Source organism: Chiloscyllium punctatum, chromosome 5, assembly GCF_047496795.1.
Source record: "Chiloscyllium punctatum isolate Juve2018m chromosome 5, sChiPun1.3, whole genome shotgun sequence".
NCBI lineage: Eukaryota > Metazoa > Chordata > Chondrichthyes > Orectolobiformes > Hemiscylliidae > Chiloscyllium > Chiloscyllium punctatum.
The window spans coordinates 93,304,504-93,318,740 of NC_092743.1; the positions used below are offsets into that span (position 1 = coordinate 93,304,504).

At 44.1% G+C, this 14,237-nt stretch overlaps 1 protein-coding gene across 1 annotated transcript; it reads left to right on the forward strand.

Moving 5' to 3' along the window:
- The first annotated feature begins 5,719 nt into the window (after nucleotides 1-5,719).
- On the forward strand, nucleotides 5,720-10,982 carry LOC140477234 (protein LRATD2-like). Its single transcript, XM_072570775.1, has one exon. The coding sequence runs from the start codon at nucleotides 6,936-6,938 to the stop codon at nucleotides 7,854-7,856; it is 921 nt and encodes a 306-aa protein (XP_072426876.1). The 5' UTR covers nucleotides 5,720-6,935; the 3' UTR covers nucleotides 7,857-10,982.
- The last annotated feature ends 3,255 nt before the right edge of the window (nucleotides 10,983-14,237 follow it).

Here is a 14,237-nt window from a genome sequence, read left to right on the forward strand (position 1 = left end):
CCAACTCTGATTGGAGGTAGCCCTGGAGATACCATGCCTACCCTACCTCTCACCCTTGACCTAGTTTCAATCTAACTAGTCTGTGCACTCCTGAGCCTTCTTTTTCCAAACCACTCTCTCGTAATCCCCATTCTCTGGTCTCTTCTCCAAAGCCCTCATTTCTGACACCCACCGTGATTATCTACTTTCAAAGCCAGACACGCATTCTTCTCTCCCTAGTTGTAATCTCTTAACTTTATTCCTGTTAACAACTTTCAAATCCAGCCCCTCTCTCCTCTTTCAACGGGAGGCTCTTTTACCCTGTACCACAAAAACTCACAGTTCAGGTGCAGCACGGGGAAAATTTTACTTTTAAACTAAAAGTAAATAAAAAGTAAGGTTTTTTCTACTGTTTTAAACTGAAAGTAAAGCCTCCTTGACACTCCCAGGGCACGTACAGGACAGGGTTAGACATAAAGTCCCTTCTCCTCTTTAAAGCTGGAAGTTAAGTCCCTTTACTCTTTCCTAAGCTGGAAGTAAACTTCCTTCTACTCCATTTAACTGAAATTCTAGCTTCTTTGACAACGTCACCATCAAACACTTCCAGGACAGGGACAGCACAAGGTTAGGTACTGAGTAAAGCTCTCTCTATGATTTTAAACATAGCCCTTTTCTTTGCTCTTTCTCTCTGAATCTGTTCCTTTCTCAGAATTCCAGCTGTTTCCTATCAGCCTGCCCTATTTTCAGTCCTCTCCAAGCAGGAATTACTCTCTTACGGTGCCTGGCCCTTTTTTGGCAGCAGAGGAGATATAGGGCAGGGGGTGTGATGTCAATCACATCACCAGGCTAGATGATAACTACTGACAACACTGAGCAGAGGGAGGTAACATTCCTGTAGGCTACTGCTACCAGATCCCAGGTGATGAATGGCTCCCAGACAATCTGAGAGGTGATGCAGCCTTCTAACCCACTGCAATGTCTGTCCAGATCATACAACAGCCTCATGGATTATCTGAAAGGAGAGGCACAACATTCGTTGCCTTGACGTCTTTGGGAGGGAGGAAAATAAAATGATGGTGAGTTCTTTAAATGGCCAGTTAAGGGACTGTCTCAGTCTTCACAAAGGTGGCAGGTAAATTATCAGTCATGGTGAATTTAGCAGCTGGAGAAAGAGTGCATTTGCACTGAGCTTTACAAATTTTCGGAATTTCTGCAGCAGTAATCACATACTGTAGTAGTGCTATCAACGTTGCTATGTGTATTCAATTTTCGAGCACAAGATCCCAAAATGAGCAATGAAGTAATGACCAAATAGCCTGTTTTCCTGTGATGTTGCTAACAATAAACAGGGCACTAGGAATGTCAGCCCTATTCTTCTTCAAAGTTGTGGAATAGGATCTTTTCTATCCTCCTCAGATCATCATCACAAAGACAACACTTTTGACCATGTAGTTCTCCCTGAGTGTTACACCTGGTTGGGTTTTAGCCTTTATATGCTCAAGTCTGTGGAATGAGACTTGAACCCATAATTGTCCATTGTTGCTTCGTATATATTCTTCGAAGAAGGTAGAATCAGAATGGAACCCGAGTTGACATTCAAGATAGAAGTGAGATGACAAGACATCCACCACCTTATAATCTGGCACATAGTGAACAAAGTTGTTTATCCCATTAGGCTGCTCAAAGTAAGGCAATGCAATGGTGCCAATATACCCTACCAATTTTACAGCTTTACTCCTTTTTTAACCACAGTATTTCTTTTTCAATAACTGGGTGTCACTTTCCAGATTCACAACCACAATGACTGCTTGCCACATCAGCTTCTCATTTTCTTTCAGGGCAATTTTATTTAAAACAGAGTGTTCCTATCTCTGTAATCTCCTCCACCAACACAACCCTTTAAAATATCTGTGTCCTGAGATATCAGAATCCCAGAGGAGCGGCACTCCAAAAGCTGGTGCTTCCAAATAAACCAAAAGCTAGTGCTTCCAAATAAATCTGTTGGACTATAACCTGGTGTTGGGTGATTTTTAACTTTGTCTATCCCAGTCCAACACCGGCACCTCCAAATCTGCTCAATCAAATATTGTTGTACATTCTCAATTATAATTGTTCCACCATTGGTGGCTATATCTTCAGTCACTGGGCCTAAACCTCTGGAATTCCTTCATGAACCTCTCTAGCTCGCTTTCCTCCTTTAAGATATTCCTTAAAAATTACCTATTTGACAAAGTTCTTTTGTTATCTGACCTAATTATTTCATGTAGTCTCATGTCACACTTTCTTTCACAAAAACCTTGTGAGGTACTTTGGAATGTTTCACTATGTTAAAGGCACTACATAAATATGGCCACTATTCTCCACCTTGCATGATGACACACAAACCCTCATTTGGAAGAATTCACCAAAACAGTGCTTCCCAAACGTTTTGACTTAGTGACCCCAAAGCAAGTCTTGAAAATTGTCACAAGCCCTCAGTGAAAATTGAGAGGTGAGGGGGGCTGGTGAGAATGGGGACTTTTCTGTTAAAACTGTTCTAACTTGTGCAGGGCTCCATGATGGCTACTGCTACCCTCAGAGCTCATGACCCCGAAATTTCAGCTGCGGACCACTCCAGGTCCCAATCACTATTCTGGGACACATGATGGTTAGCACAGTTGGCTGGACAGCAGGTTTGCAATGCAGAGTGACGCCAACAATTCCCACACTAGCTGAGGTCACCATGATGGTTCCATTTTTATGATCTCACCCCATCTCTGAGGCATCAGTTATCTTTCTCTAATGGGAGAGCAGCCCTATTGTTGTTAGGGACTATGGCGACTATTACTGTGTTACACTGACTGGCTACCAATACATTCGACATCAGTGATTATTGATACACACCAGACATTCCCATTTCATGCCACAATTATTTGGATATCCATGATACTTCAGGAAAAGGTTAAAGTAAAATGAAAATGCTATGAAGATTCATACACACTCACTTATTCTTTTGAAGTGTTTTTCATTGAAACCCCTTCTTCCTTTCAAGACCATTATAACAGTTTTATTAAAAAGCATAAAAGTACTGAATAGTTTCAACCACACAATTAATGACAGCACAAAAAAAAGGATCATAATAAAATGCTGGTATTTGTTTCCTTCAACAAATGCAAGGTGTTTCTGGAAAGGTAGCTGGTTGGCTGACATATCTCAGTGCTAACATTCCTACCTTGAGCTGAAGGTTACAAGAATATAATCCAAACAGATACTCCCTCAGTATTGCACCACTGATTAGTGCAATCTTTCGGATAAAAGGTTTCTTTGGATGAAAATTTCAATTGAGCTTCTGCCCACCCTCTCAGATGGCACTAAACAGGGGTTTCTCCCTGTCCAACATTTAACCCTAGGCTAAAACCTATTGAAACTGAGTACCTGGTTATTTATCTCCTAGTTGTTTTTTCTACATTATATCAGTGGCTACATTTCAGAGTCACTTCAGTGATAGTGCAGCACCTTGGGCCATAGTCAGGACATAAAAAATATCATACAAATGCAAAATACTTTTTTATATTCAAATGGCCAAGAAAATCTAAAGTCAAGTGTACAAATTGAGCTCAGTTTATGTTGGAAATCTTCAAACTGTCCCAATTGGGCCTTCTGGTAGACATTGATTGTTATAAAACCAAGTCTGAAAATATGCTGCCCATTTCAATTTGTTAAAATTCTACTGAATGCTATCATAAAAGATTAAGCAGTTGTGGGTTTTTTTTGTTTGTGGATTCTGCTTTGCCCAGAATTGTTTTTGCTCATATCACTTTTATTAAACGCTGAGAATTGAATAAAACATCCAAATAAATAGGATTCAACAGCATCTCTTTGGCATATGAAGCTTCTTAAATAAAATGTAATTTAAATAACTTGTCTGACAAACAGAAGGTACAGAATGGAAATTCTGTTTGTTTTTAAATTTTCAAATCAGCTCAGCTCAGTTGTGGCTGAGCGCCTAATTGAACTTTACAATGCAGGGTGTCACTTCAGGAGTGCAGTGTTGGGGAATGCACTGGCCCTTGGACAAGACACTAGACAGACGTCCTCTTTGTTTTTCCAGATTATGCTAAAGAGATCCTATTTCAAAGATTCTTCATCTAGACAGAACCACCAAAGCTGCTCATTGCCATCTGAGGATCTACATGTGGTACAAATGTTGTTTTAACTTTCTGCCTAGCAAGAACTAAGGCAGATTGGCCATCGTTTGGATTAGATTGGGAGGTTATGCTTCCATTATAAAGGACATTGGTGAGGCTTCATCTGGAATTCTGTGTACAGTATTTGTCACCTTAATGATGTAAGAGTATTGGAAGCCATTTAGAGAAGATTTATCACATTACATTGGAGTGAGTGAGTTGTCTCATGAGGAAATATTGGACAAGCTAGGTTTGTATCAGTTGGAATTTTGATCAGTAAGTGGCAACTTGATTGAAACATTTAAGATCCTGATGAGTCTTGAAGGGTTAGATGTGGACAGGATATTTCCTCTTATGGGAAGATCTCGAAATAGGGGTCAGTGTTTTTTGTGGCTCAACCTACAGCACATGGACTGCAGCAGTTCAAGAAAGCAGTTCACCACCACCTGCTCAAGTACAACTAGGAACGGGCGACAAATACTGGCCAGCCAGTAATGCCCATGTTCCACAAAGAATTAAAAGGCATAAAGAGCTGGCCATTTAAAACAGAGATGAGGTGCATTTTGTTTTTGGACAGTCATTACCTTTTGGAATTCTCTTCCAAAAGAGAATTTGGGTGGCACGGTGGCACAGTGGTTAGCACTGCTGCCTCACAGCGCCAGAGACCCGGGTTCAATTCCCGCCTCAGGCAACTGACTGTGTGGAGTTTGCACGTTCTTCCTGTGTCTGCGTGGGTTTCCTCCGGGTGCTCCGGTTTCCTCCCACAGTCCAAAAGATGTGCAGGTTAGGTGAATTGGCCAGGCTAAATTGCCCTTGGTGTTAGGTAAGGGGTAGATGTAGATGTAGGGGTATGGGTGGGTTACGCTTCGGTGGGGAGGTGTGGACTTGTTGGGCCGAAGGGCCTGTTTCCACACTGTAAAGTAATCTAATAAATCTAAAAAGAGAAGCAGAAATGTTGATTTTAAGGCAGAGGTAGATAGATTTTTGTTAAGCAACAAGAATCAGAGTCAGGACTGTGGATTTGAGGTTACAATCAGATCAGCCTAATCATATTGAATGGTTAGCAGGCTAGTGGGGTCAAATGGCCTACTGCTGCTCCTTGCTTGTCTGTTCACGTTTTACAATAATACTTCTCTTGCATTCTACATTGGACATAAAATAACTCCTTGCACTATTTCTCCCTAGTGTCCAAGCCAAAACCTGCCCGTTTCCCAACATCTAAAAGATTATCTGACAGCCACCAACATTCCTGTTTCTATGCTTGAAGTGGTTGCTGTATTTCCTACCACACTGACTGCAGGTCAAAATATCAAACACTTTGGGTTGTGGTAGGCGCTACATGAATGCAAGACCTTTCAAAATAATCTGTTGTAGGCCTTTGGGTGATTTGACTTGTAGATTGCCCTGAATGATCGGTGAGAAGCGCCCCACAGTCACACGTCAGTCTTACTTCAGTGTATAACCTTTGAACCATCCCTGGTTGTGAATTCAATACACCCAGGTCTTTCGTAACGTGGAAACGTCTTTAATTGGCTTCGACAGGCATTTCGTCGGCCACTGTCGGAGGTTTGCGATTTCTCCCCGCCCGATGCCCTGGAGTAGTTCCCGAACATGGCAAAAACTGGTCTCTTTCCAACTCCAGGATGACTTGGATCCTCCTGTCAGCGATAATAGCGTACAAAAAAAAAGGAAAAAGAACAGATACCCTTTCTCAGACACGCAGCAGGTCTGTCACTATCTGAGAGCAGAATTAAACTGACACCACCAGTTTCATTTCTCAGGTGCCGAGGGAGCAGCTGCCGATTTATAAACACCTCCCCCAATTCAGCTTTACAGACCTTTACTCTGTGCATGTACATAAAGCAGCAGCGTCCTCGCCGTCCTCTGTTGCAATTCTTGAAGTAGTTTCTCAAAGTGGCAGAGCAAGAGAGACTGGCCGAGAGAGAGAGAGTGTGTGTGTGTGTGTGTAAGCAACCAGACAGTGGATGGGGGCGGCACTCCTGAAGCTTTTTTGGCTGCTCCCCAGAGTTGACAGATCCTTTGCGTTTCCGCCAGCTCACTTACCTTGACGTTTCCCGAGCGAGGGAGAGAAAGAGAGAGAAGAAGGGAGGGAGAGAGAGAGAGAGAGACCGAGGATCGGTATATGAGTCACATTCTGAAGCGAGCCAGCGGTCGCGGTAGGGCGATTCAACTGTTCAGCTGAAATTCTACAGGCGGTAGCGGCGGAGCCTGGCTCCAGGAGAGAGACTTGTGGAGACAGCGGCGGGGATTTATCTTCTCCCTCTCTTTCTCCTTTTTGTACCTGTTTGCAGTTTGGATGATCCGGAGCACCTGAGCCAAGGAAGGCAGCTCGGCAGGAGAGATACTATAAAACCCAAACTCTTTGCAAATCTAAAACAAAACCCAGAAAACAACTGCACTCCAGAGGCGAGAGGAAACTCTCTGACTATTGATCGACTCCAACTTTTTATTTTGCTTCTCCCCACCCCCTACCTTTCGGATTTTTTGTTGCCATCGCTGCTGCCCCGGACCCTGAGAGCCGATGGAGGCCGGTGTGGAAGATCCTTTAGCCGGCAGGATTTGAGCCTGGGTTTGTTTGTTCGCGCTGTTTTTACAGGTGGAGATTATTTTGGGTCTTTTTTTTGCCTCCCTCTTCCCCCCCACCCCCGAAACCCCGCCTTTTCTTTTCACTGGCTGCCGGGGTTGGTTTATTTACAGTACTGCGAACTTGTGTGTGTTTTTCTCTGTTAAAGAACACACAAGGGGGAAGGAGGAGGAGGTCGGAGTTGAATGGGGAACCAGGTGGAGAGACTGACCCATCTGAGTTACGCCGAGGTACCGACGGCGGAACCGGCGGGGACGGAGCCGGGACCCCGCATCGGGGTCTCGTACATCTTCTCGGTGGATGAGGACGACGAGTTGGGCGAGGAGCCGGTGGCCGGAGAGGACGGTCCGGACAGGCGGTCAGCCCCCGGAGGGGACAGGGAGCATGAGCGGGATAAGGAGGAGGAGGGCGGCGGCGGCTGCGGGGACAGGGATAGGGACACGTACGACCTCCTAAACGAGGTGGAGTGCTCCGTCTACTACCGGGACCAGTGCATCTACGAGAAGAGGAGGAGGGCAGGCCGCTCGGCCAAGGGAGACGGCCAGGAGCTGCTGACCCCTCAGCCGGCCGAGATCCTGCTGGGTAGGTGCCAGCCCGGGGACCTGGTGGAGTTTGTGGCGGCGAGTCAGTGCCCGCACTGGGTTGTCTACGTGGGCGACTTCCAGGTGGTTCACCTGCACCAGGCGGAGATCCGCAACGACTTCCTGACGGACGCCAGCCAGGGCCGGAGGGGCCGCCTGGTCAGCCAGCGGTACCGCTTCAAGGCGCTGCCGGCGGACGCGGTGGTCCGGGCCGCCCTGCAGCAGGTCGGTGTCCGGGGGGCTCAGCTCCGCTGGAGCAGCTCCGAGTGCTTCGCGGCGTGGTGCCGCTGCGGGCGCCGGGAGTTCAAGGTCGGCGGGGAGCTCCGCATCGGCAAGCAGCCGTACCGCCTGCAGCTTCACCTGTCCGAGCACAGCAGCCACACGCTCGAGTTCCAGAGCCTGCACGACCTGGTCCTGGAGAAACGCCGCAACGACCAAATCGGCAAAGTTGCTCTGATCCGCGAGCTCGCCGCTCATCTACACGGCGACGAGCACCAGAGGACTGACCACCCACAACCCCACTGAGGGCCTGGCACTGACCACACCATCCCAATACTCAGAGGGTTAAACCTGGGACTGACCCCACCATCCCAATACTCAGAGGGTTAAACCTGGGACTGACCCCACCATCCCAATACTCAGAGGGTTAAACCTGGGACTGACCCCACCATCCCAATACTCAGAGGGTTAAACCTGGGATTGACCCCACCATCTCAATACTGAGAGGATTAAACCTGGGACTGACCCCACCATCCCAATACTGAGAGGGTTAAACGTGGCACTGAACCCACTATCCTGATACTGAGAGGATTAAACCTGGGACTGACCCCACCATCCCAATACTGAGAGGGTTAAACGTGGCACTGAACCCACTATCCTGATACTGAGAGGGTTAAACCTGGGACTGACCCCACCATCCCAATACTGAGAGGGTTAAACCTGGCACTGACCCCACCATCCCAATACTGAGAGGGTTAAACCTGACACTGACCCCACCATCCCAATACTCAGAGGGTTAAACCTGGGACTGACCCCACCATCCCAATACTCAGAGGGTTAAACCTGGGATTGACCCCACCATCTCAATACTGAGAGGATTAAACCTGGGACTGACCCCACCATCCCAATACTGAGAGGGTTAAACGTGGCACTGAACCCACTATCCTGATACTGAGAGGGTTAAACCTTGCACTGACCCCACCATCCCAATACTGAGAGGGTTAAACCTGACACTGACCCCACCATCCCAATACTGAGAGGGTTAAATCTGGGACTGATCCCACCATCCCAATACTCAGAGGGTTAGACTGACCCCACCATCTCAATACTGAGAGGGTTAAACCTGGGACTGACCCCACCACCCCAATACTGAGAGGGTTAAACTTGACACTGACCCCACCACCCCAATACTGAGAGGGTTAAACCTGACACTAAGTCCACCATCCCAATACTGAGAGGGTTAAATCTGGGACTGATCCCACCATCTCAATACTGAGAGGGTTAAACCTGGGACTGACCCCACCATCTCAATACTGAGAGGGTTAAATCTGGGACTGATCCCACCATCTCAATACTGAGAGGGCTAAACCTGGGACTGACCCCACCATCCCAATACTGAGAGGGTTACACTGACCCCACCATCTCAATACTGAGAGGGTTAAACCTGGCACTGACCCTACCATCTCAATACTGAGAGGGTTAAACCTGGCACTGACCCTACCATCTCAATACTGAGAGTTAAACCTGGCACTGACCAAATCACCCCCTACTAAGAGACTTAAAACTGGAACTGACCACACCACACTTAGAAAGCAAACCAAACTCTTAACATGGAACTGACCACCACCAGTCACCAACGCAGAGGGTTGAACCGTGGTCTGATGACACCAACCTTACACAGGGTTAAATCTTACTCTGGGACTGACCATGCAAGCACTGCTACGAGGGCTAAACTCAGTCTACGAACTGCTCCCACCCCTGTCACCACCTCCCTTGGAACTGGTTATACCCTGGTATTGACCTTATTATATCCACTGAGTGGGTTCAACTACCCACTCCCCAAGCACAATCTAAATATGACTATAGAACAGTCGTGGAGTGGATTAAAAACTGGGAATGACCACAACACACAGTGAACTGTTTAAATCTGGGACTGTCTATAACACCCACTGAGCAGATTAAAACGACATAACACACATTAAAACCCCTATAGACTGGGATTGACTGTAACACACTGAACAGGTTAACCATCTCTTGCCTATCCCCCCACCACCACCACCACCAACCAACCAACCAAAAACTGGGACATTCGTTGATTTTCTGTATTGGAATCAAGAGTTTCACCATGAGTTTCTTTCCTATTTCTTCTGATCCAGATAAACTGAAAGGAAGCATTATCAAGTGGGTGGATTACACAGAAGTTAAAATGTAATCATCTTATGCATTGGCCACACCGTGTTAACTTACGAGCAACATCCCTGAGTTAACATCCCACTGTTTATGGTGTTGGGGTTGTTTTGTACTCTCGTGATCATCTGTGACTTGTCACCTCCCCTAATCCACAACCTGTACCCCACACTCTCTCTCCTTTTATAGTGCCTGGGTACATCAAACCCTCGCTTTAACTGGGAATCTAACAACTTCTCCTCAAAAGGGGAAGATTTCTCGGTTGTAACAGTTCCTTCAAAATGAAGGGCAAAGTTTACTAATGGAAGGGGTTCGTTAAGTTGATCTGAAGAAAGCAAGAAGCCAGGTTAAAGACTGTTGCAGCAATGGGAAATGCACACTGGTTTAGAGTGATTCAGTCAGGAGCATTCTGAAGTGCATCATTTACCAAGTACTCTCCACTCGCGTTTAATTAAAACGTACAAGTACTTTATATAGTTAACTGGAGAAAATAGCACCTGCTGATTTTAGTTTTAAGTTCAGCTTGAAGCCGGTATTGGTTTTGGTTGGTTTCCAGTGTTGATGATACATGTTCCCATGATACATTGAACAGAGTTTGAAGGTATTCATATTTCTTGCACATCTTTACTGAGATTGAATTGAATATTTTTATAATGATATTTTTGAATTTATTGTGCATTACGTTATGCACTACAGTTGATTCTTTTTGCCTGCCTTAATGTTGATGTGTATAACATATCAAAGTTTTGAAAGGTTCTAAAGATCAACAGAATGCACAGATTATGTATTGATAGTGTCTAAGCACTTGTGTTAATTGCAAAACCATGTAATAAAATGGTGGATTACATGATTTTTCCATGTGAGAAGCAATATGCAGTATTCATGCAAACACAAGGAAATTTTCCTCGCAACTCTTGTCCCTCTTCCACTCCCTTCCCTCATCCATTTCCCCCCTTCCCCCAGGAAAGTTCTACAGTGCATTTAATTTTACTGTAGCAATAAGTCCCTATATTTATCTCGCTCTTTTCACAACATCTGGACATTCCAAATATTTTCACAGCTGATTTAAATACTTATAAGTACTTATGTATACTTACATATAAAATAATTGCAGTTCCTTTTATAATGTAGAACACATGGCAGTCAGCTTGTGAACAACAAGCTCTCTCAGACAGCAAAGTGATAATTCGAAAGACTGTTTTCTTTTTTGTGATATTGATTGAGGAATAAATATTGTCCAGCTCACCAGGGAGAAAACTCCTGTTCTTCTTTGAAGTAGTGTCACAGAATTGTTTTGCATTTACTTGAGAAGGCAGATGGGGCCTTGTTTAAACATTTCATTTGAAAGACAAAGCCTCCAAGGGGGCAGCACCGCCTGGTTACTGCTCTGGAATCGCTATAATTTATTTTGTGTTTGAGTCCTGCCCTTGGACTTGAGTCATAAAAGGTTTACAGCCTAAAAAGAGGCCTTTTGGTACATGTATGTCTGCGCCTGCTGAAAAATGAGCTTTCCACATTCCTGCATTTGGTAAGTAGCCCTGCAGTTTATTGCACTTGAGCTGCATGTCCAGACACCCTATAATTGAATTGAGCATATCTGCCTCTATTGCCCTTTCAGCAGTATTCCAGACGACTGCCACCCTTGTGGTGAATAAACTTTTCTTCATCTCCTCACTAATCTTTCTACTTTAAATCTATGTCTCCTAGTCACTGACCCCTCTGCCAATGTAAGTTGGCCCTTCCTATTCAGTCTAACGATGCCCATTGTACCCCCAACCTTTAGATTAAAAACCAAGTGAATTTTCTCTTCCATGATCAAAAAGCAAACATCACTTGTTCAGGTTAGTAAACAATCAGAAGAACATACCCATTGCTATAGCAGATCAGGTGAATTTACCAAATAATTAGCCAATCCACATAGATCTGGAAGATCCCGAGTTTACACTGCAGTCTATGGTGAGTTAGCAGATCCCTATCAGGGGATTGCCTTTGAATAAACTTTCTAGAATTCATCCTGCTATTCTTAGCAAAATTAAATGGCTGTAGCAGAGAGAAAGCCATTGACCTATTGTCTCCATGATGGCTCTTTGCAAATCCCATATAACAAGACTCACTCCCCAGTCTTTCCCCCTGGCCCTACAAATACCACTCATTATGCGCTGGTAGAACTGACTTTTGAAAGCACTTTTGAATATGTCTCTTATCAGTCTCACAACCAATGCATTCCAGATCCTCACTGCGTAAAACCCCATTTCCCTAATTGGTTATTGGTTCTTTTGCTGATCACATTAGATCAATATCCTCTTTTTCTTGACCTTTCCACAATGGGGGATATTGTCTGTCTACCATGTAAGTTTCTCATGATTTTAATCATCTCTATCAAATCTCTGGATGTTTTCTTTAAGAAGAACATTCTATGTAAATGAAATGCTGGTGTAGCAAGTGAGTAAATATACCTATGGCTTAGTGACTTGTTGGTCTTTTTTGTTTGGTCTTGCGTGTAGAGTCAGCATTGGACAAGGCCACCTAGCCCAACGAGTCTAGCAATCCAGTTGGTTCCATTTTCCAGTTCAATCTCACTAGTTTTGCAGATTTATTTCTACCAACTGATTTCGATTTGACATTGCTAATCGACCCCACCCCTCCTGCTCTCAAAGGCTCATCACTGCTTGAAAAAAAGTCCTCAAATTCCCTTCCTGTATCACTCATCAAACCTTAAATTTGTGAACCTTACTCCCTGTACCATCAGCTAATGGATTACATTGCCTATTTTATTGAAACCTATCATAAATTGTAGAACCCCTATAAAATCTCTCTTCAACATCTTTTGAGGCAATACAACCATTTGGATAATGTATGAAAACTCACTGAATTATTAAGTTGAGACTGCATTAAGGAGAAAATAAGTTCAGAAGAGAGATAGAAAGAAACATTTTCATTTCTTTATTTTAAATAAACAATACAGCCAAATGTGTTGAAATTTTTTTTCATTTAGTTCTTGATGCATATATTAATGAATAAAGTGCAGTTGTGGATTTCCATCATGAGACATAAAGAGGAAGGCACCTTTTGACAGGTGTGAGGGAGTTGAATGATTGTCTCTACGCAGATGTTCAGTTAGATAATAGTCATTTTTTAACGTATAACTCCAATCTATTTCTGGAGAATCAGCCCTGTTTGTATTAAAAAGTATTTATTCTGCAGCCACTCGATTACACTCAAAACAATGGTATATGTTCAGAACATTTTAAACAAAAGGAAGACTTACTCAGCACATGTTCACAATCTGAGGAGACAGTGTAGTAAACTTGAATGCCATTGTCATGTAGGAAACGTGGCATCCAGGTGCCACCCAGCATGCTTCCACAGCTAGTACAAGTAATGTGATAATGACTAGCTAATCTGTCTTTGGGAATGTCTACTGGTGATAAGAATTGACCAGGATTCCTTGGAGAACTGCCCTGTTCTTTATGTAGTACCACAAGATCCGCCTGAGAGGACCTTGATTTCACACCTCATTCAAAAAACAGCACCTCAGGCAGTGCAGCAGTCCCTCAATCTTCCATTGATTTCTCCATCTGTATTGTATTCATGATGAGGAGCTGCTGGTGTTGGACTGGGGTGGAGAAAAGTGAAAAATCACACAACAGGTTATAGTCCAACAGGTTTATTTGGAGCGCTGTTCCTTCATCAGGTAGCTAGTGGGGCAGGATCATAGGACAGAATTTATAGTAAAAGATCAAAGTATCATACAACTGATGCGATACATCAAACAAACCTGGTGTTGTGCATTGTATTCTTAAGACTCTGAGGTAGGACTTCATTCTACAATTTTTTGAGCTGTAGTGAGAGTACTACTAACTGAACTGTGGCTGATTCCAACCTACAGTGTATGTTTTGTTTTCTGAACAAATTAGCGATTGTGAAACCAAATATATTGAACTATACAGAGGCAGTGGCTGCTCAACCCAGCAGTAACTATCCTTTTTACCTGCTTCATGCAAACTGCTTTGTATTTACACTGTTATAGAGCTGGGGCTGTAATTGAATGAACAGATCAAAACCATCTACTTTGATGTCCCTCACTGCCTCTGGCACCATAAGAACCAGTTTGTTTATATTCACAGTCTACCACTAACTTTGCAGATATTGTCAGATGCAAATTGCAAATATAAATGGGTTTTCATGCCACAGGGAACTCTCTCAGCTGCAGTTTTCCTTTGTTGTGGAGTCAAAGTTGGACATGATCAACAATGATTTAAGACCTGCATCTCAAAGTACCAATGGATACTACTTATTCTGTCTGGACTAACTTTGTGATTCATAAAGCCACTCAGTGTGATAAAGAATTCTGCAAACCACTCTCTCACACATCAAAGTGAGCACCACGGAGGCAGGAACAACAGTGACAGACTCTCAAATTAGCACAGGGAGTGTCCAGTGTGGTTACAGAGAGCAAATTATCCACAGCAAGTGAATGAATAGTCAATCAAACACACA

Excerpts from the sequence above, each read along its gene's own strand:
- LOC140477234 (XM_072570775.1), top strand. The coding sequence starts at position 6,936 with ATGGGGAACCAGGTGGAGAGACTGACCCATCTGAGTTACGCCGAGGTA.